A 20,792-nucleotide genomic window follows, 5' to 3' on the forward strand; every position below is an offset into this window, starting at 1 on the left:
TCCATAATTTCCAAGTCTTAACACACTTGGGTATATCTAGAATTGCACTCACCAAATTGCTATTCTGATCTAAGCATTAAGGTTTTCATAAATAAGTTGCACATTATAAATCACAAATGCTATTTTAAAAGTCCCTCACGCTTTCCACCGTGAATACATGAAAATAATTGTCTGGTAAATCCAATTTGAGCGGAATCAAAAACATTGACCAACAACTATTGTGAAAGTAATATCACAGACGAACAAAAATTTCACGGAGAGGGATCTCCTCTGAGATCGTTCCCTGCTCACGACTTTTCTTCAAAGACTCCCACATTTGGGAAAATTCTTCTGGAGGTTGCGGTTTCACTTGTTTGAGCCCAGGAGCTATTTGAAGAAGGCAACCCCACAAGCGAAGTACTCTCGAATCGTATTTGAGGACATCTGTCTCTACTACTTGAAGATTAGCAAGCGGGTACGTTAAAGCTGGTGCAATTGAATCTCCTTCTGCATCTTCCTGCGTTACAAAGTATAAAAGTCATATATATATTATATACCCCAAAATGCACTCTCAACAATAATGGCGACGAAATGAAAAGTATGAAACAGAATAGGAGGATTCTGTGATTAAAGCAAAGCTCTTACGGACAAATCTGAGATGGAAGCGTTTCTAACCCCTACTGAAATTCATCAGAGTTATTCACTCACCAGAATCGACAGAAACCCCTACTTGGGTTCAACCAAAGAGTTATTCACTTACCGGAATGAACTTTCCGAGCAGGTGTAATCGCTGAAGGTTAGGAAGCCTCGAGAGCAGGTTCAGCAGAGGCACCGCCATGATTTCTCTCCGACGAGATGCACACCAAAGACGCATGGTAAGCACTTTCAATGACCTAAGCGTACCCATGAATTCAAGAAATCTGTTGACAGACAAGTTGTATCTTTCATGCCAACTTGGACTCAACGACAACTCAATCAAATTATTTCCACGCTCCATTTCGAGTCCGTGGATCTTTGAGGATAGCTCATAAAATCCCATTCCATTCACTGTCAAATCTTCTCCGTAAGTGACTGCCTTCAGAGTTTGAAGTTTAGGGCAACTGACTGTCAATCCTCCCGCTCCGTCCCAAAAAACACTTACAACTAAATCTGTAAGGCTGTGAGATAAAATGACAGGCCTGTTCAGGCCAGAACATCTAGACAAATTCAGTTTACGAAGAAGTGGACAATGCAAAAGAAATCGTGCTAAGATGTCGTCTGTCATTTCGCTATCGGTGAAGCTGCACTCAGTGAGATGCTTGAATCCCGCGAAATCAGTTGGAAAAGTGGTGAGAATACAGTTGTAGAGCGTGAGATTAGTGAGACGACTGCATAAGAAAAGGGAGGGCGGCGGGGTTTCCTTGCGGTAGCAATATGCGAGAGAGAGATGTTCCACGTTCTTCCCCGCAACGCACCGCATCCATTCCGATACGCTTTGCTGTGTAAACTGCCGAGGGTTAACAAGGAATTCTGCGAATGACATAGGTAGTTTAGTACCCCACATACTGTGAATGTCTGTGGTGAGTGTAAAGGACTTCAGATCCGATGAATGGAACCGCAATACGTCGAATATTCTATTTTCCGCAGTTGACAAATCATATGTGGTAGGCTCTTGATTCGGTGATGAGACACGACAGGGAGAGAGGGTGAGATGGGGTATTTGTCTGTAAAGGAATCTCCAGCGACGAGAGAGGACAGAGCATTTGATGGCATCTCTAATGGTGAGCTTAGAGAGCACGAGGGAAAGGATATCGTCGGGCAGTGAAGATAATCTATCGATAGCCATTGGGCCAAAGATTGCTCCTCCCTCTCACGGACGCAATATAGCGCGATTGGATTGAACAAGTGCTGCAGTAAAAAGGGTGAGCGAGAGCCTAAATTGAAAATGGTAAGAAATGAAACAAATATTTATAAGGCTTCCAAACATATGCATAGGTTACTAGGATTAGATTGGGTATCTAGGTTCTTTATACCATAAACTATGGGGACCATTACATCATAAACTATGGGGGCCATTACATAATATTTTTTTTAATGTAGTTGTTCACATTTATTTTAAAACTATATTATTATTATTATTAATTTTTGGGTTCTGAGGATTTAGGGGCTTAATGGGATGTTATTTCCTTTACAAATTTTCAAAATGTATGGAGAAGCATTTTTGGTCTTTATTATAAGGGTGCTTTGGGCTATCATTATTACCAAATCAATTAATAATGACAATAAATTTATTCATTTTATTGAAAGGGTTTTCATAATTAGAAAAAGGGAATTCAAACTTATAAAATATATAACCTTTTTCACCCAAATATAACAATAAAATTTTGTGCAATATTGTGATTTTTTTGTTTAACATATATTTTTGAATGCAGGAATGCACTTAGCACCATGAAAAATTTCTAGGGCATTCAAATTCTGTAAATTGAACAACTTAAACTCAAGAAAAGGCTTTGAGAAAGGTCATTTCATCAGTACACATTTATAAAATATTTTTCAAAAATAATATAAAACTTTAAATTAGTTTAGTCATCATAAAATTACTTATTAAATTAATAAATAAAATCGTATTTTTAACCCTTTTTTTCGAATCAATTTTGCGAAGACCTATTAAATATTTCTTAAAAATCATAAATTTGAGTTGTCCCCTTATTTTTTTTATTTCTAAATTAATTAGTTTGGTCATCATTATTATTAAATTAATAAATAAAATGGTATTTTTAACCCTTTTTTTTCGAATCAATTTTGCCAAGACCTATTAAATATTTCTTAAGAATCATAAATTTGAGTTGTCCGTTTTTTTTTTTTTTATTTCTAAATTAAACATATTTATTAAAATATTTATATAGTTAATATCTCATCAATATAAATAATAAACATAGTAATTTTTTTTAAATTATATGGTGTTTTTGTTGATATGTTTCTTTAAGATGGGTGAAGTGTTCGGCATATCAATGAACACAATACGTAGTTTACCTAAAGTTTTCATTAACATCAATTTATTTACTCTAAAAATCTTCATCCTATTTTTTTTTTCTATTTATATATTATTAAGTTAATATGTATTTTTAGAATAAAACATTTTATATCTAATTTATCCTTATTAATTTTTTAATCATTATTATTCATCATATATTATACTAATATAAAATAGTTTAGTCTAAAGAGCCCACAAATTAGTCCTGAAAATAATTGAAATTCTTAATTCAATGTTCAGGATTTTGGGTGCAACAGGTTTTTAATGATGATCAATCTATTTCCACCATCAAATAAGTGATTAAAGCACTCCAATGTTATGATTTAAAAAAAAAAATTATGAGACGTTGGCAAGAAATCTATTTTTCAGGTGAATTTGTGGTGTCAGTAGACAAGGCCATATAAAATTAGCACTTAATTAAAATATAATCAATGATTTTTTAAGGGTAAATATTGTATTTCCTTTTATGAAATCTATTTTTCAGGTGAATTTGTGGTGTTAGTAGACAAGGCCATATAAAATTAGCACTTAATTAAAATATAATCAATGATTTTTTAAGGGTAAATATTGTATTTCCTTTTAAATTGGAATATACATCGATATACTAAATACACGAGGTCAGTCTTTCACTAAGGAAAGATAACCATAGAGAGGCATAATAAGGCATTATTAATAAAAAAATAAATATATGATATATATACTAATAAATGGGCCAAATTGCCTAGGAGAATGAACTAGATAGTCATAATGAAAAATCAACTAGAACATAACAATATTAAGCTAAGGGATTAGAGTTGGTAGTGGTAGCTTAAATAGAGTCTTTAGTGTTACCATACTAAGCTAAGGGATTAGAGTTGGTAGTTGTAGCTTAAATAGAGTCTTCAGTGTTACCAAGAGTGCTACCTATTAGGCAGGAAGGCCAAGATGTTGGTCATTGCAACCCAAGCATTGGTCGATATCCCACAAGTGACGATGAAGGTGTTGCACAATATGTATGATGTCATATCATTCCTCAAAGTGGTCCATTAAAATTAGTGTTGAGAAATGGAAACAAGAAATTACAGTTTAATTTGTCCTTGATTTAAACTCAAAATTAAATTTGAATTCTATTCTCATAGCAACTTAAACTAGTTAAATTAAGTTTATTAAACTTACATAACTTAGGATTTGAGTTGGAAGTCTCTATGACGTCGTGTGTATGTTTTCCCTACTTTATAGCAATCCAGTGTGAGTTAATTGTGAGTTGTAAACTGAAAGACTCAGCTTCATTAGCTAGTTGAGTTAAATTAGTTCTCAAACTGATTGAGAGAACTAATAGTGAGTTAACAATCAATGGTGTCACTAATGAACTCCACAAGTGCTACTCTAGTTAACTGAATATTTTCTCATCAAAAAATCATGCATGTCGATTCTCAGAAAGACCCAGTTCAGACTAGAGTGCAGGGACCGTGTACTACTTGTTTTAGATTTTTCTAAGGTGCACTGATAGTGCTTGCATTTAGAAACTGATCGTAAAGGGATTGCACAATTTTTATACGCTTTATTTCCATTTAAATATGAGCTATCCTCCATTGGAATTACACATTGGAATAGAGACTCAAAGAGCTTGTGAAGAGGCTAAGATTTGGCCTTGAACTTGCGTATGAGTTGGAGACTGAATTTGCTGAGTGTTTGGATTGTTTTAGAGATAACAATCATTGTAATTTCATCTTGATTTTTTGTAGTAATGCAAAACAAATAGTAGCTTTTTGAGTGTGCCTTTGCCTCAATATTTATTGTGTTATGTGCCTTTGATTCTCTTCCTCTATTGATTATTGTTTTCTCAATGTTTATGACTTCCACCGTAAAGAGTAGAAGTAGATTCTTATCTCTTAGTTTATAAAATTGCATTAGCTTGTGAATCTATAGGATTTTCTACATGGTAGTGGAGCAAGATTGTTTTCTGGGCTGAGAGTGTGCAGAGCAGATTTGAAAATTTTTGTGCAAAATTTTCATAAAAAAATTCCAGACTTGGATTCCTTGGGAAAGGATACCCAAATTGAAAAAAAAAACATCGGACAAATTGGAGTATGGATGAGGGAGATATCATTGATTTACAATTATCTATCTAGAGGAGATTTCGAAGTTTTGAGTTTTTGGGTTATAGGTGAAAGTCGAATTTGCAATACATACTTCAGGATTGGAAGAGAGCATTCCATGGGTTGAGGCTTGAGCATACCTTGGAAGCTAGCTTGAATTTCATAGCCTAAAGGTACAGGATGGAGGCTATGCTACAATACAATGGCTTGAATGAATTTCTTGAACAAGCAATTCCTAAGGCAACAACTGCCAATGAACAAAACTTTGCCAAGTGGAAGAAGTGTGTGGCGAAGGAAAGGTGGATAATCCTTGAGGGAGGTAAAGATAATATTGTCTTGAGTCTCCATGGAAAGGAAACCCCGCATGCTATGTGGAAAACATTGACGAAATTGTATTAGAATAAAAATGATCAAAGGAAGTTGGAACCGAAGAATAAACTTCATAAAATGAAGATGGAGAAAAGCGAGATGATTCCAAAGTACTTGTGCAAGTTCACTCAATTTCAGGATGAACTTGGAAGTGTTGGAATCATGGTTGTCGAGGACAATATGGTGAGCCTTTCTCTTCTTGGACTCCCAAAGAGTTTCCATAGTTATCAGGACTCTGTCAATGGTTAGGAGATTGAGAATGACTATGGTCGGATTTGATGCAAGATGCGATTAGGAGGAAGAGAATTGTGCCTTAGTGATTAAGGCGAGGAAGCAAAAAGGTAAACTTTCCCATTCCAAATAATATTCTTATCATGGAGTTAAGAGGAAGGACATGATGAAACTTAAATGCTTTCATTGTTACAATATGGGACACTTTCCTACAAATTGTCCATTGAAGATGTCCAAGGAGAAGTCCTCGGGAAGAGCAGCGAGTGAGGCTTTGGCCTCCCAATTTGAAATGGAATCTTCCCTCATTGCATCCATGGTGTTTTAAAACATGGGAATGTCTGGTACTTAGACAATGGAGCTTCTTTCCACATGACTCATGACAAAGAGTTATTCAGTAAGCTAGAGGAGAAAAATCTCAAGATGGCTATCAAGATGGGTGATGATGGTACGTATAGTGTTATTGGTGTGGGCACTATTACATTTCATAGGGAGCATGTGGCTCCACTCAACTTGAAGAATGCTATTCATGTATCCGGACTAAAAAAGAACTTGGCATATCTTTCCGTGCTTGAGGATAGAGGTTATGATGTAAATTTTTTGAAAGGAAAGGTGTTCCTTTGAAAAATGCCCACAGGTCAATTAAAGAAGATAAGGATTCAAGTTCAGAATCTCTATAATATGGAGGTAGAGGGTTGTGCTTCTTTGAGTTCAAAAGTGGAAAATATGTTGAGCCGAGACATCAGGTAGTTGTGGCACAGACTATTGGGCCACTTGCATCATGGTGAGTAGAAGATATTAAAGCAAATCTCTACCAGTCTTCCCAAAGGCATGCTTGAACAAGCTGATACATGTAAGGGTTGTACTCTGGGAAAATATAACAAGTCTTCCTTTAGAGAGAGAGACATTAGAGCATGTTGGAAACCTAATCCTCAATGGGTTAGTGTGGAAGCAAGTTTCCGTCCAACTTCGGCGACGTCAGAATTGCGGCTCACCTCTTCATGTAATTGTTGAGCATTTCACTACCACTACGACTTCATGTTGCGACCCAATCGAATTATTTTTACTATTTTTACTACATTAAGAAAATTCAATGGGACACATTTCAAATCTTCAAATCTGAATAAAGTGGTTCATAAATAAGGAAATCAATATGTACGACTCTACTGTTATGTTGATCCGGATTTAAACAGGAACGCAACAAATTACAGAGATAACCATATACACAAAGATGCAGCGGAAATAATACTTCATTTCATTAATGGAAAATACTGAAATATGCTTACAACTAGAAATGGAAATAAACCAGCTAGGGCAATGGTAGCTTATCTCTGAGAAGAGATGTGATGGCTACATGCCTCTGAACTATCTTACAATGAGGCTCAAAGGCCTATTTATTGTTGAGAAACAATGGAAAAACCCTTAACATTCCAAAACCTAACCCTAGAAGATGAAACGCCAAACTATGGGCCCTGTTTGGGGTAAGTTGGTACATAAACTTCTCGGGGTCGTAACTTTGGCATACGATCTCCGTTTGACGCATACAATAGCTCGTTAGAAAGATCTATCCGAGCACTATCATTGTTGGAACGGGAAACATCGGTCCATTCCATGGACCCATGTTGCCCCCGGATTCCCCAAAAAATATCGTTTAGGGCCTCAAAACGACTCCGGAAGTTCAGGACCCGAAAAACTGCTAAAAATAGTAAGTTGTGCTACAATTAAGGAAACTGAAAATGCTGAGAAGAACAATGGTGGGGATCCAGGTGGACTTGGCAGGTGGCCACCAATATCCACCTGGATCATTCCTCCCCCCTAGGAAGCAATGGTCCCCATTGCGTTGAGCTCCTCCATGAGATGAGGAAACTTTTGCTGAACTTGTTCCCTAGTGAGCCACTTGCCCTGCTGAAGGAGTTGGCCTGCTTTGAAAACTCGATACAGTTGGATATTCTGTTGGCGAGTGTTCTTGATTTGTGTGTCCATGATCCGATCAGTTGCAGCTTGTTCCATGGAATATGGATTTAATTCTGTGGGTTTGAGCTGTTCTGCAATGTCGGATGTGTCTAGCAATGGTGGAAAGTATGGCCGAAGGCGGTCCACATTGAACACTGGGTGCAGGCCAAGGAATGGGGGAATGCTGAGCTCAAATGCATTGTCTCCCATAGCCTTAGTAATGGTGTAAGGACCATATCGGAGTGGTCTCAATTTCCGATAGGCTCCAGTAAGGCGTTCCTTTTGCAAATGCAACCACACTTTGTCGCCCACCTGAAACTTGTGTGGCACCCGATGTTGATCATGTTGCTGCTTGTACTTGGAATTTGATTTCTCAAGTATGTCATGGACCTGCTGGCGAATGTGTTGAATGCGCTCAATGAAGTTGGTGGCCTTATCTGTTTCGGACTGGACATGAGCTGAATTTATGTGAGTAGCTGCAAGTGGCATGGCCACATCAATGGGGCATAGTGGCTGGAATCCCAAACCCACCTGAAAAGGGCTATGGCCAGTGGAGATGTGAAGAGCTCGGTTGTAGCTGTGCTGAACATAGGGGAGGCTCTCGTCCCATGTGTGTGGATGCTTTGAGTTATACATGCGCAGAATGTGCACAATCATCCTATTGACAACCTCTGTCTGACCATCAGTTTGAGGATGGGAGGCTGTGGACTTCGTGAGTTTGGTGTCCAGCATTGACCAGAGACTGGACCAAAATGTGCTGAGAAACGGACTGTCCCGATCTGAGATGATAGACTATGGGATCCCAAAGTGCACCCACACTCGTTCAAAGAAGAGTTTAGCAGTGGCTTCTGCTGTGATATTCTTCTTGCAGGCCACCATAGTGGCCATCTTCGAGAACCTGTCGACGACCAAAAAAACACAGTCATTTCCATGCTTAGTGGAAGGAAGGCCTGACATGTAATCCATGGGGATGGATTCCCAAGGTCGACTAGGGGTAGGCAATGGGGTATAGAGGTCGTGCTTCTTAATGGTCAGTTTGGCAATAGCACAGGCAGTACATGATCTGATGTACTTCGCAACATCCTGTCGAAGATTCGGCCAATAGAAAAAATTTTGCAGAACTGCCACTGTTTTCTCGACCCCGAAATGCCCAGCAGCCCGACTGTAGTGGACTTCCCAAATCATCTTGGCACGCTCGCTTGAAGGAACACAAAGGTGACCGAGGTGGCATAATAGGGCATCCTGAGGTGAAAATCTGGAACATGCCGACCCTCCAAGAGTGTCTGGTATGTGTGGCCGAATTCTGGGTCGCTTTTGTAGAGAAGTGGCCAATCAGAAGTCTTGTGCCCGCAAGAGTTGAGCACGGTGGTTAACGCCATGATCGGTGGTCAACTGAGGCAATCTACAACATTATTGGTGCTGCTCTTCTTATACTTGATATTCAAGTGGAACTGTTGCAGGTATGTAGACCACTTTTGATGGCGATCATTCTGTAATTTCCCTTGGGTCTTTATGAACTGCAGGGGTCGGTGGTCTGTGTGGATGATTGTTTCCTTCCCCAAAATGTAATGCTTCCATTGTCGGCAGGCCGGTACAATGGAATACATCTCTTTATCATAAGTGGGGAACTTCCGGACTGTGTCTGAAAGTGTTTCACTGTGATATGCCACTGGATGTCCATGTTGAGTAAGGACTGGCCCAATAGCATAGTCAGAGGCATCTGTCTCGACCTCAAATGGTTATTGTAAATCTGGTAACGCAAGCACTGGTCTCGTGCAGAGGCGATCATTCAACTTCATGAATGCCTTCTGTTGAGATTCAGGCCAAAAGAATTTTGCTTTCGCCCCTCCCTTGGTGACTTGACTCAAGGGCCAAGAAATATGAGAAAACCCCAACACAAACCTGCGGTAGAAGTTGGCAAGACCTAGAAAGCTGCGGAGCTCTGTTAGAGTGGTTGGAGAGGGCCAATCCCGAATGAATTGGATCTTGGCTGGATCGACATGCACCCCCTGTTCATCAATGATGTATCCCAGATACTGAACTCGGGTCATGCCAAAAGTGCATTTCTCCAAATTGGCACATAGCTTGTGTTGCCGCAGTGTTTGGAGAACCTGTCGGATGTGGTGGAGGTGCTCTTCCCAACTCTGGCTGAAGATCAGAATGTCATCCAAGTATACTACTACAAAGGAGTTGGTGAATGGCCGCAAGATGTCATCCATTAGCCTCATGAAGGTTGCAGGAGCATTCGTCAATCCGAAAGGCATAACCAACCATTCGAAGAGGCCCTCCTTGGATTTGAAGGCATTCTTCCACACATCAGAGGGTTCGATTGGTACCTGGTGATATCCTGACTTCAGATCGATCTTGCTGAAATATTTCGCCCCCTTTAGTTGGTCTAGGAGGTCATCAATCCGCGGGATCGGGTACCTATTATGGATAGTGATCTTGTTCAGTGCCCGATAGTCAATACAGAGTCTCCACGTCCCATCCTTCTTCTGTACCAACACGATCGGGCTCCCACAGGGCGATGAACTCGGACGGATGTGACCTTTCTGCAGGAGCTCCTGAATCTGCCTCTTGATTTCATCATTCTCCAGAACGGACCGATAAATTGGTCCATTGGGTAGCGGCGCACCTGGGGTCAGATCGATGGAGTGCTTGACTTGACAGTGCAGAGGAACCCCTGCCGGGGAGGTGAAGATGTCCTCGTACTCCTCCACAACCTTGTCCATCTGTAGTTGTCGTGCAGAGGGACCCCGTCTGGAGGCCGCGGCCATGGAAAATTTTAGGGGCTAATGTTCGCCCAGTGGGCTAATTTTCCATGATTTTTCCACAAAAAAGATTCGCCAATTTCCAATTTTATAAAGGACGATTCGCCCAAATTTTAGAATATAAAACTATGTTACCTTAAAAATCGCCAACATTGTATAGAGGCTATATATAAAATCATTATAAATTTGAATAATTTTACAAATATATCAATAAACATTTTATAGTTTGCATATTAGGGATTAGTGAGATTCGCCAATGTTTTTAAACTTCAAGAAATTTTTCCATCCTTAAAATTTTCCTTGGCCTCGGCCACTGTCTTCTTCTTTCCTTGAGGGCGTATCATCAGGAAAACAAATTTCCTGGTTTTGGAAATGATCTTACTGCATTGTTTTGCAGTAATCAAAGAGATGGCGGTAGGTGGTGCTACCTCTGGTATCCTGTACAACTTATTTCCCAATGTAATAATAATAGCACGGGGCCTTGATTCATATACAACATGTCGCTTCCACAAGTATGGTTGTCCTAGTAATACATCACAAACTTCAAGGGGAGAAATGTCACACAATACCTCATCTGTGAAGGGCTTGATGTTGTATGGAAGGCGACACTGCTGGCTCACGCGAAGATCTCGTCCTTGGTGAAGCCACCCAATGGTGTATGGTTGTGGATGTGCTGTGGTCGGTAAGCCCAACTAATTCATGACCTCTGCCGAAATGAGGTTCTTTTGACTCCTGCTATCAACAATGAACTGTATCGGGGAGCCCTTTACCCACTTCTGGGAGTGGAAGAGACGCTCCTCCTCCTCTGGATCTTCGGGTTCATTTTTCTGGATCTTTGCGGTAGCAACAGTGGCGCTGGGATCCGCATCAATGATCTGCTTCCCTTTTTCATTCCCCTTCTCGGGTTCTGGCTCAGAGTCGGAACATGCATCTGATTCTGAAACCTTTAGCTCAGCCACCAGTGACTTCTTGGCCCGACACTCACTTGTGTTGTGAGTGGAGCTCTTATGGAACTCGCACCATTTTCCAGTGTCCTTTCTCGGCTTTGCGGCGCTGTTCTTGGCTTGCAGCTTCGGCTGGTTGTCTTGGGTTGTCCCGCCTTGGGTTTGTCCTTTGTTCTGTGGTTTAGGGGCACCTTTCCCCTGCTTTGGATTCGAAGATCCAAAGTCTCGCTTCTTTTGTTTAAACTTCTGCTCGACATTGACGGCATATCAGTATGCTGCGCCGAGCAAGGAGATGTTTAGGAATTGTATTTCTTCCTGGATGTACTTGTGCAGGCAGCCACGGTATTTGAGTATCAAATGTTGCTCCGAATCCTTGATACCCAACTTTGTGCGAAGGGTATGGAAAAGATTGGTGAACTCCGACACGTCTTGGTCCCTTCCCTGCCGCAGCGTGGTCCACTTTATGTATTCATCCTCATAGCTTCCAACAGGGTAGTACTGCTCCTTGATGGCATCCTGGAACGAATCCCAGGTGGGTGCGACTGAAAATAGGTAGCCAGTACTTTCATCCTTCTGCTCGCAGTAGGTTTCCCACTAGTCCTTGACGTGGGGGGCTGCTTTGAGAAGAGCAAAAACAATCTTTTCCCGACTCGAAAATTCATGAACAGAAAAATAACCCTCTAGCAGATTTAACCATTTATCTACGGCATCTGCGTCTATCTGACCCTCGAATATGGGGATTTCAAAATTAACTTGTACCTTAAAGGGTGTGGCGTTTCCAGAGTAGCTGCTGGAAGCCGATGCATTGCTTCTGGGTAGCCGCTGAAGGATCTGGGCAAAGTTGTCCATCATCGCGTTCCGTTGTTGCTCGAGGGCTTCTTCGAGCAAGATTCTGATGGGATCTCCTGCCCCCTCGTCTTTCTTCTCATCCGCCATGGGAGGCCGTCGGATTTGCGAGGCTGGTCTTGCAAAGGTTCAACCAGTTCAAGCCCTAACTCCTTATATCCCGACCTTGTTGGGGACATGCAAAGAAAAACAGAGAAAAAGCAGACCGCTCTGATACCACTGATCCGGATTTAATCAGGAACACAACAAATTACAGAGATAACCATATACACAAAGATGCAGCGGAAATAATACTTCATTTCATTAATGGAAAATACTGAAATATGCTTACAACCAGAAATGGAAATAAACCAGCTAGGGCGATGGTAGCTTATCTCTGAGAAGAGATGTGATGGCTACATGCCTCTGAACTGTCTTACAATGAGGCTCGAAGGCCTATTTATTGTTGAGAAACAGTGGAAAAACCCTTAACATTCCAAAACCTAACCCTAGAAGATGAAACGCCAAACTATGGGCCCTGTTTGGGGTAAGTTGGTACATCAACTTCCCGGGGTCGTAACTTTGGCATACGATCTTCGTTTGACGCATACAATAGCTCGTTAGAAAGATCTATCCGAGAACTATCATTGTTGGAACAGGAAACATCGGTCCATTGTATGGACCCATGTTTCCCACGGATTCCCCAAAAAACGTCGTTTAGGGCCTCAAAACGGCTCCGGAAGTTCAGGACCCATAAAACTGCTAAAAATTGTAAGTTGTGCTACAATTAAGGAAACTGAAAATGCTGAGAAGAACAATGGTGGGGATCCAGGTGGACTTGGCAGGTGGCCACCAATATCCACCTGGATCATATGTATTACTTTTCAGTAGCGTAATAATAGTATACTAAATATTATATGTTGGGCCGCCAAATTAACATCAATTTTCACTCCATTTTCACGTTTATCCTCCTTTTGTCACCTCATTTCATCATATTATCATTACATAATCCTATATTTCCATTACCATATGAGTTTATATTTTCATTTTCCAAATTTATCAATTTCATGTATTTAGAGTGAATTTATGATTAAAAGTTAGAGAAATAACATGTATTTGCTTAAACCTAAAAGTTGCTTGAGTTTGATGACATGTGTAGATCATTTGGAAATTTCCAAGGCACCCTTATGTGGCCTCCCAAGATCAAATTCGAATTTCAACTCAAGAGGTGGACCATATTCCAAGGAGAAAGATCATGGAGATTTTGATGTGTCATGGGATTTGTATCTAGTATTTATGGATAAGTTGAGACAAGTATGGGTCTAGTAGATATTTAAGGGATCTACATTTATTGAGTAGATATCCTTAATTCATGTATAAATAAGAGGAGCCTCCTTCAAAGGAAAAGGAGGAGGGATAGAAAACAATTATCAGTTATTCATTAGCATTAAATTTATGTTCATTCAACATGAATAATACCACTTTCTCCAAATCATGAGTTATGAGTGTTGTTTGATTCTTAAGGTGTGATAGTTGTTCATGTGTGCTCATTGAGGAATGGAGGGATCCCTGTCAGGCGGAAAGAGTCGATAGTGCGGACACAACCAACCTCCCTAGGAGCCTAAGACTCTCTAGTGACAAACAAGACAAACAAGAGCGATCCTTCTCTAAACATGCATTTACCATACAAGAAATCAAGTGTTTAGATCCTACCAGTAGTCCAACGCTGTTGTAGCAGTCCAGCCTCGCTGATCCGGATGAGCTCCTCCTTCACTTTGAATCTGCATCCACTAACAATCAAACGATTAAATAGCACTTGATAATCTCATAAAATAAAACATATTTAACACATAGACCAAGGAGTACATGAAACAACTCATAAATAACAAGTTATTGAGAAGAATGGACTCATTTGCATTAATAGGAAACAAAAGGAACAATTACAACCTGAGCCTTGGTGTTGTGCAAGTCCCTCCCAGGGTCCATCAAGAGTTCTCCTTTACTTTGACAAAGCTCACCCACTTCCAAATAGAAAAAGCAAAGATGGCAATCTCTCCTCACAAGCTTCTAAATGGGAGCCCTAATTCCAGCAACATCTACCCTTAGAAATGTTTAGCTTTCAACCTCCCCTCCTTCTGGCCCAATGCCTGTATTTATAGTGCTCTAGAGGAAGTTATTCAGGTCCACCATCAATGGTATAATCCCATCTTTGGATGGGATAGCTCCCTTATTGATGGGATAAGTTCCTCTTTGGTAGGGGTACATGAACCATCTGGAGGTGCTCAATACACGTCAAACAACCTTCTAGAATGCTCTAGAAATGACCACAAGTAACTTTTTAAATATGAAACTTGCGCATTTTGACCTTTACAGGGGTACGCACCTGCCCCTTTACATACAGAGCATATAAGTACGCAGCGTTTGTGAACATTAGGTGCGTATCCGCAGGTAAGGTTGAGAGAACCTGCGTACCCAGAGATAAACACATTTACAAAGACTTTCTCTCTTTCTTGAAGTTTGACATGGAGAGCAGAGGCAAGAGACTTGCCCAGGAGGATAGCATGACTGTTGATGGAGCCATACTAACTGTAAATAGCCATGGTGACATTTTTTAGTGTAACAGATTGCCCCCTAAAGTGTGAAGCCTGTAGTAGATTAGGGTTTTGTATTATCTAGGAAGGGTGAAGCGCTTTATCATTTCAAGGATTATCTCGTGGAGAGCCTGGTCAGAACCTGCAATTTTCAACACAAAATACAGGTATAAGATTATATCATCGCTGAGGTAGGCATTCCCATACTCAGATCAAAACTTTAACTAACAGACTAACTACTCTGATACAGGAATGATCTTGCAGTACATCATAATCATAGACTTTTGTAGACACAGTATGGGCACAGCCATCTATTTATGATTAGTCTACTAGATAATGAATACAAAACTCCTCGCAGCCTGGATGGTGGAAACTAGATCCATGGTCTTCATTTCTACTTCCCGAATTGGTACGATTCTAGCCATGCGAATAAATGAGTTGATGTCGAACATGGTAGAAACCACTTGATTACCAGTCGATGATGTAAACTGTTAACAAGTGTGAGAGAGACCACCAGTAATGTCAATGGTTCTCAAAGTACCCAGTACAATCCATGAGATGTGAATGAATGAGTTGATGTCGAACATTTCACGGAATCCTTCGATTGAGAGTCAATGATGTAAACTGACGTCAAAGGCGAGAAACCTGCCATTGATGCATGCAGACTTCAAGGTACTGACGATTTCTAAGTCATCTCTCTAGATAATGTGCTGATGTCGATAGAAAGCGACCCGTTGCAGGCAAGCCCACAACACGAAATCATTGATTAAGTTGAAGAAATGTTGCTGTAAGGACTGACTCAGGGATGGTCAAATGGATGACAAGTATTTTGCAGATGAAAGTTTTGCTTGCAAACCTCTTGAACACATAACGACATGACAGATGGCTTGGTGATGAACGACTCAAAGTTAATCCCCGGAACCCGGCTGAAGACTTTCAAAGTGGTTTGATCAACTGTTTGGCAAAGGATTTCCCAACCCAGGTGAATGAAAAGTGTCGTGTCCAAGAGTGGTAATAAAGTTTCTTCTGAGACAAAAGATAACAAATAGGCTCATTCTTCTCTCTTTTCCCCCACCGTTTCTGGCAAGTACCTCTTTATTTTTGACAAACTTGAGGAGGATAACATATGCTTGATTATAAGCTCATCCTTCGGATGAGTCCAACCTAGTTTTGATTCGAACCCTAGGAAGGAGTGGTTCGTTCCTGTTTGTAATTGAACAGGTCCTTTACTGTTAAATTTTAACGAGCCCAGTATAGGAGAAACTCAGCGTTTTTCAATTTTAGAGAGTCTGAAAAACTTAAGAAGACTCCAGGTTGAACTTTTTCGTAAATTTGTGTCCCCCAAGCCCGAAAAAGTATAAAATAATACTTGGGAGAACCACTTGATCTTGCGACCAAGGAGTACTTTCATGATTAGTGTCTCTGACATAAAAAGTAAAAAGCGATCGAGGACACGTCGTTTTATTTCCGTATCGAGTTTGAAACGACAAAAACCCGGCAATCTTTTCTTGATTTTACGGTCAGAAAAGAGCTATAAGGGGACCGTCTTTTAATTCTATTTTAACGAGTGTAAAAGAAACACTCGACGATCTTTTCATATTTTAGGAGTCCGAAAAGAGCTTAAAAGATGACTCTGACGTGAAAAATGATAATTTACCCTAAAGTCCCTTTGTCCTGCACAGAATCAACACATTACTCATACCTGTTAAAGATGGGCAAAAATTCATCGAAAATGTACTTTCATGGTGAAAAATAAACAAATCTAGCATTTATTTATCCAAAAAACCTATAAAAAGACTTCTTACCATGTCATTTTTACCATTTTACTGTTGAGGTTGAGAAAAGGGCTTTTGACAAGAAACTTCCCGTGGAGATTGCGTAGAATCTGACCGTCAGAATCGAATGCCGTTTCACCAAGTATTCTACAACACCCCTGTCTTGTTTTCCATCCGTTTAGAATTCATTTTTAAGCTTTTATTTGATTTTTTGGGGGCATTGGGGTTTCAAGATGCGCCCTTCGGGGTACGCAGGTCATGCACTGCTGGCGTGCGTACCCCGATATTTTCCCAATGGGAAAATTACGGGGTGTATGCACCTGGCCTTAAGGGAAACTGTGTCCTGGCGCTCTGTCCCTAAAGGCCAGGGTGCGTACCCCACAAAACATAAATTGAAACCCTCATACCTCTGAAATAGACCAAAATTTTTAAATTTTATGGATTCTAACTGATGTTTTATGATGTGCAGGGAGCACACCATGCTTGATTGGCGTGAAAAGAGCACGAGGACGTTGATTTGGCTGCGATAGGTCATCAACCTTCCATTGATGCATTAAAAGCATGCGGACTGTACAAATACTGGGCCATACCTGGCATGAGGGGCCAGGTGCCATTCCTTGAGTGGCTGGTTGAAAGGTGGAACATTCAGGAGCAATGTTTCTACATCGGAGAGCACCAGCTCGAGATAGAGCCCTCCGACATATATTTTCTCACTGGCTTGCCTAACAGGGGTGAGCAACTTTCTCTATTCGGGACTAGGCCGGGTGGCCAATCCCTTGCTAGTCTCCGGCTAGAGTGGTGCAACAACCAAAACCATGAGAAGGGGATAGAAATCAAGTACATATCCCGTCCTGAACTTATGGTGATAGCCTTTACTGTTACCAGACTTTGCGGCGCAGCCGCTTTGCACGAAGCCACCGGGTCCCAAATGCGTATGGCTATAGACTGCTTCCATGGTACCATTTTCAACTGGTGCGATGCTGTGTTGGCTAATATGAAGGGCCAACTACCCAGGGCAAAGAGAGGACAACTGAAGACCTTTGGATATGGGCCTTTAGTTGTAAGCTTTGCCGTAGAGAGAGTTCCAATGCTGGTCCCCCAGCATCTTATAGTTCCAGTTGGGACTCCTCGGGAGCCTAAGTTGACGAGATGGGTTGCGGTAATGGCCCGACATCCTGATGAGGGCGCAGCAGTTGTTCGATTTCCTGATGGTTACTTTCACTGGCTAGAGAGCCAGGTCTTTGCTATTCAGGACTTTCCTTATGCCGGAATGGATTTTCGGAATGATCCGGACATGGTTCTTCCACAGGGAGAACAGTGGGACGACAGAGGTATTTCATTTTCCACGAGTTTTCAAATTATGTATTTTTTTTGTTTTTATATATCGCCTCAAAACTGACAGCACAAATTTTCAAAATGCAGATGTAGGTCTGCGGCATCCAGCCAACCTCCGGGCTTTTGAGAGGAGAGTACCAGATTTACCAGCACCAGCCCCACAGGATGCGGCCGCAGATACCTTAGCCGAGCTGGAACATGATCTAGAGCGTCTGATGGCGGATATACCAGAGACCACCAAAGATGATATTCCCATTCGACTTCAGCGCTATGTGGTTGTAGTCCTAGGACCTTTTAGGAGGTTCTTGTGTAGGGTAGCGCGGGCAGTGGTCTCATATAGAGAGCACCACCAGTGATGGACTAGTCACTTTTGTAGATACATATGACATTTTGGCTTTTTGTACTTATCATTTTTGACGATCATAAGGTGTTTTTCAACCTATGATTGAAGACGATGTATATTTTTGACACACTCCTATCTATATATATATATCATTATTACCAGCTTATCTTGTTTAACATATGTGATGAAATGTTTTTAAATTTACTTGTATGATTATCGCAAACGTCTGTCCAACATTTGAGAAGCAATTGCATCTGCTAATGTATTTAAAGACCTTGGAATATGCTGATATTCAATGTAATCAAATTCACGTTCCAAGAGACGCACTCTCAAAAAAAACCTTAATAACATAGGATTTCTAATGGCATATACTCTATTAAGCTGTAATACAACGAGTTCAGAATCTAACCTCACTATCAAACGTCGAATTCCAAATGAAATAGATTCAGACAATAATTCAACCACTGCACTGTATTCTGCAATGTTGTTCGTCGTTTGACCGAGGCTCACCCCATGCATAGAAACTAACTCGTCAGAGGGTGAATAGATAACCCAAGCTGCGGAAGAGATATTGCGTGTACTACGACAAGCACCATCGGCAAATCCAATGTACGTTTGGAGAGGCGTCGACATCTGCAATATCAAGAGTAAAACCAAGATAAGTTAGAATAACGACGAAAAACACACTTTCTAAGCTAAGCACACTAACTAAACTAACAAACATACTAGCTAGAAAAGAAAACCTAACCTAACTAAAAAGTCTCCATACCCACCATTTAAGCATAATACCTCTTTAGGTAAAGCCCATTTCTTGGTTTACCCAAAGCGTCCCAATCAAAATCTACCAGCTCATAGGCCCCTTTTGCTAGTTTTCGCTTTACAATGTAGGGTCCATGCCACATAGGAACGAATTTTCCAGCACCTAGCTGATCATTAGCTTGATCATATAACAACACTAGGTCTCCCTCCGAAAAAATCCGAGGGGTCACATTTCTATCATACTGAGCTTTCATTCGCTTCGCGTGAGTCTCGATTGCCAATGCAGCGTCACGTCGAGTCTCATCTAATTGAGCTAAGTATAATAAACGTTTCTCCTCTTCGGAAGTGGCTGGGAGTAATTCGACAGCCATTTGAAGTTATGGGATCTCGCATTCAATGGGTAACACAGCTTCCAAGCCATAAACTAGCTGGAAAGGAGTGAACCCTGTTGAAGTTTTCACTGAAGTTCTGTATGCCCATAGCGCTGAAAATAACATGTTGTGCCAATTCGACCGATGAATACCAATGATTCGTCGGATCATGATAACCAAAACTTTGTTGATAGACTCAACCAAATCGTTGGCTTGCGGATAATAAGGAGTAGAGCTATCGTGGCGCAAACCAAGCTGGCTTGTAAGCTCAGTCATCATGATGTTTCGAAAATGGCTCCCATGGTCAGTGATGATTGCTTGTGGGACACCAAACCTAGTTATGATGTGATTGAATACGAAAACTGCAGCTGTTTTTCCACTTGTGTCGAATGTAGGCATCGCCTCGGCCCATTTAGTAAAATAATCAACCGCGAGGATGATATACGCAAAATATCGGGGTACGCAGGCCAGCAGTGCATGACCTGCGTACCCCGAAGGGCGCATCTTGAAACCCCAATGCCCCAAAAAAATCAAATAAAAGCCTAAAAATGAATTCTAAACGGATGGAAAACAAGAGAGGGGTGTTGTAGAATACCTGGTGAAACAGCGTTCGATTCTGACGGTCAGATTCTCCGCAATCTCCATAGGAAGTTTCTTGTCAAAAGCCCTTTTCTCAACCTCAACAGTAAATGGTAAAAATGACATGGTAAGAAGTCTTTTTACAGGTTTTTTGGATAAATAAATGCTATATTTGTTTATTTTTCACCATGAAAGGACATTTTCGATGAATTTTTGCCCATCTTAAACAGGTATGAGTAATGTGTTGATTATGTGCAGGACAAAGGGACTTTAGGGTAAATTATCATTTTTCACGTCAAAGTCATCTTTTAAGCTCTTTTCTGACTCCTAAAATATGAAAAGATCACCGAGCGTTTCTTTTACACTCGTTAAAACGGAATTAAAAGACATTCCCCTTATAGCTCTTTTCTGACCGTAAAATCAGGAAAAGATTGCCGGGTTTTTGTCGTTTCAAACACGATATGGAAATAAAACGATGTGTCCTCGATCGCTTTTTACTTTTCAGGTCAGAGACACTAATCATGAAAGTACTCCTTGGTCGCAAGATCAAGCGGTTCTCCCAGGTATTATTTTATACTTTTTCGGGCTTGGGGGACACAAATTTACAAAAATGTTCAACCTGGAGTCTTCTTAAGTTTTTAAGACTCTCTAAAATTGAAAAACGCCGAGTTTCTCCTATACTGGGCTCGTTAAAATTTCACAGTAAAGGACCTGTTCAATTACAAACAGGAATGAACCACTCCTTCCTAGGGTTCGAATCAAAACAAGGTTTGACTCATCCGAAGGATGAGCTTATAATCAAGCATATGTTATCCTCCTCAAGCCTGTCAAAAATAAAGAGGTACTTTCCAGAAGTGGTGGGGGAAAAGAGAGGAGAAT

The 20,792-nt window shown here is 40.7% G+C and overlaps 1 protein-coding gene across 1 annotated transcript; it reads right to left on the bottom strand.

Annotated features, from left to right (window-relative positions):
- Positions 1 to 232: 232 nt before the first annotated feature.
- Positions 233 to 1,804, bottom strand: LOC149141093 (F-box/FBD/LRR-repeat protein At1g13570-like). Its single transcript, XM_089451149.1, has 2 exons — positions 740 to 1,804; positions 233 to 496 (listed from the first exon to the last, which is right to left on the bottom strand). The coding sequence occupies exons 1-2, from the start codon at positions 1,802 to 1,804 to the stop codon at positions 233 to 235; spliced, it is 1,329 nt and encodes a 442-aa protein (XP_089307275.1).
- Between the last annotated feature and the right edge of the window lie 18,988 nt (positions 1,805 to 20,792).

Source organism: Pinus tabuliformis, chromosome X (genome assembly GCF_031772625.1).
Source record: "Pinus tabuliformis cultivar Carrire ecotype Pingquan chromosome X, CPIR1, whole genome shotgun sequence".
Lineage (NCBI taxonomy): Eukaryota > Viridiplantae > Streptophyta > Pinopsida > Pinales > Pinaceae > Pinus > Pinus tabuliformis.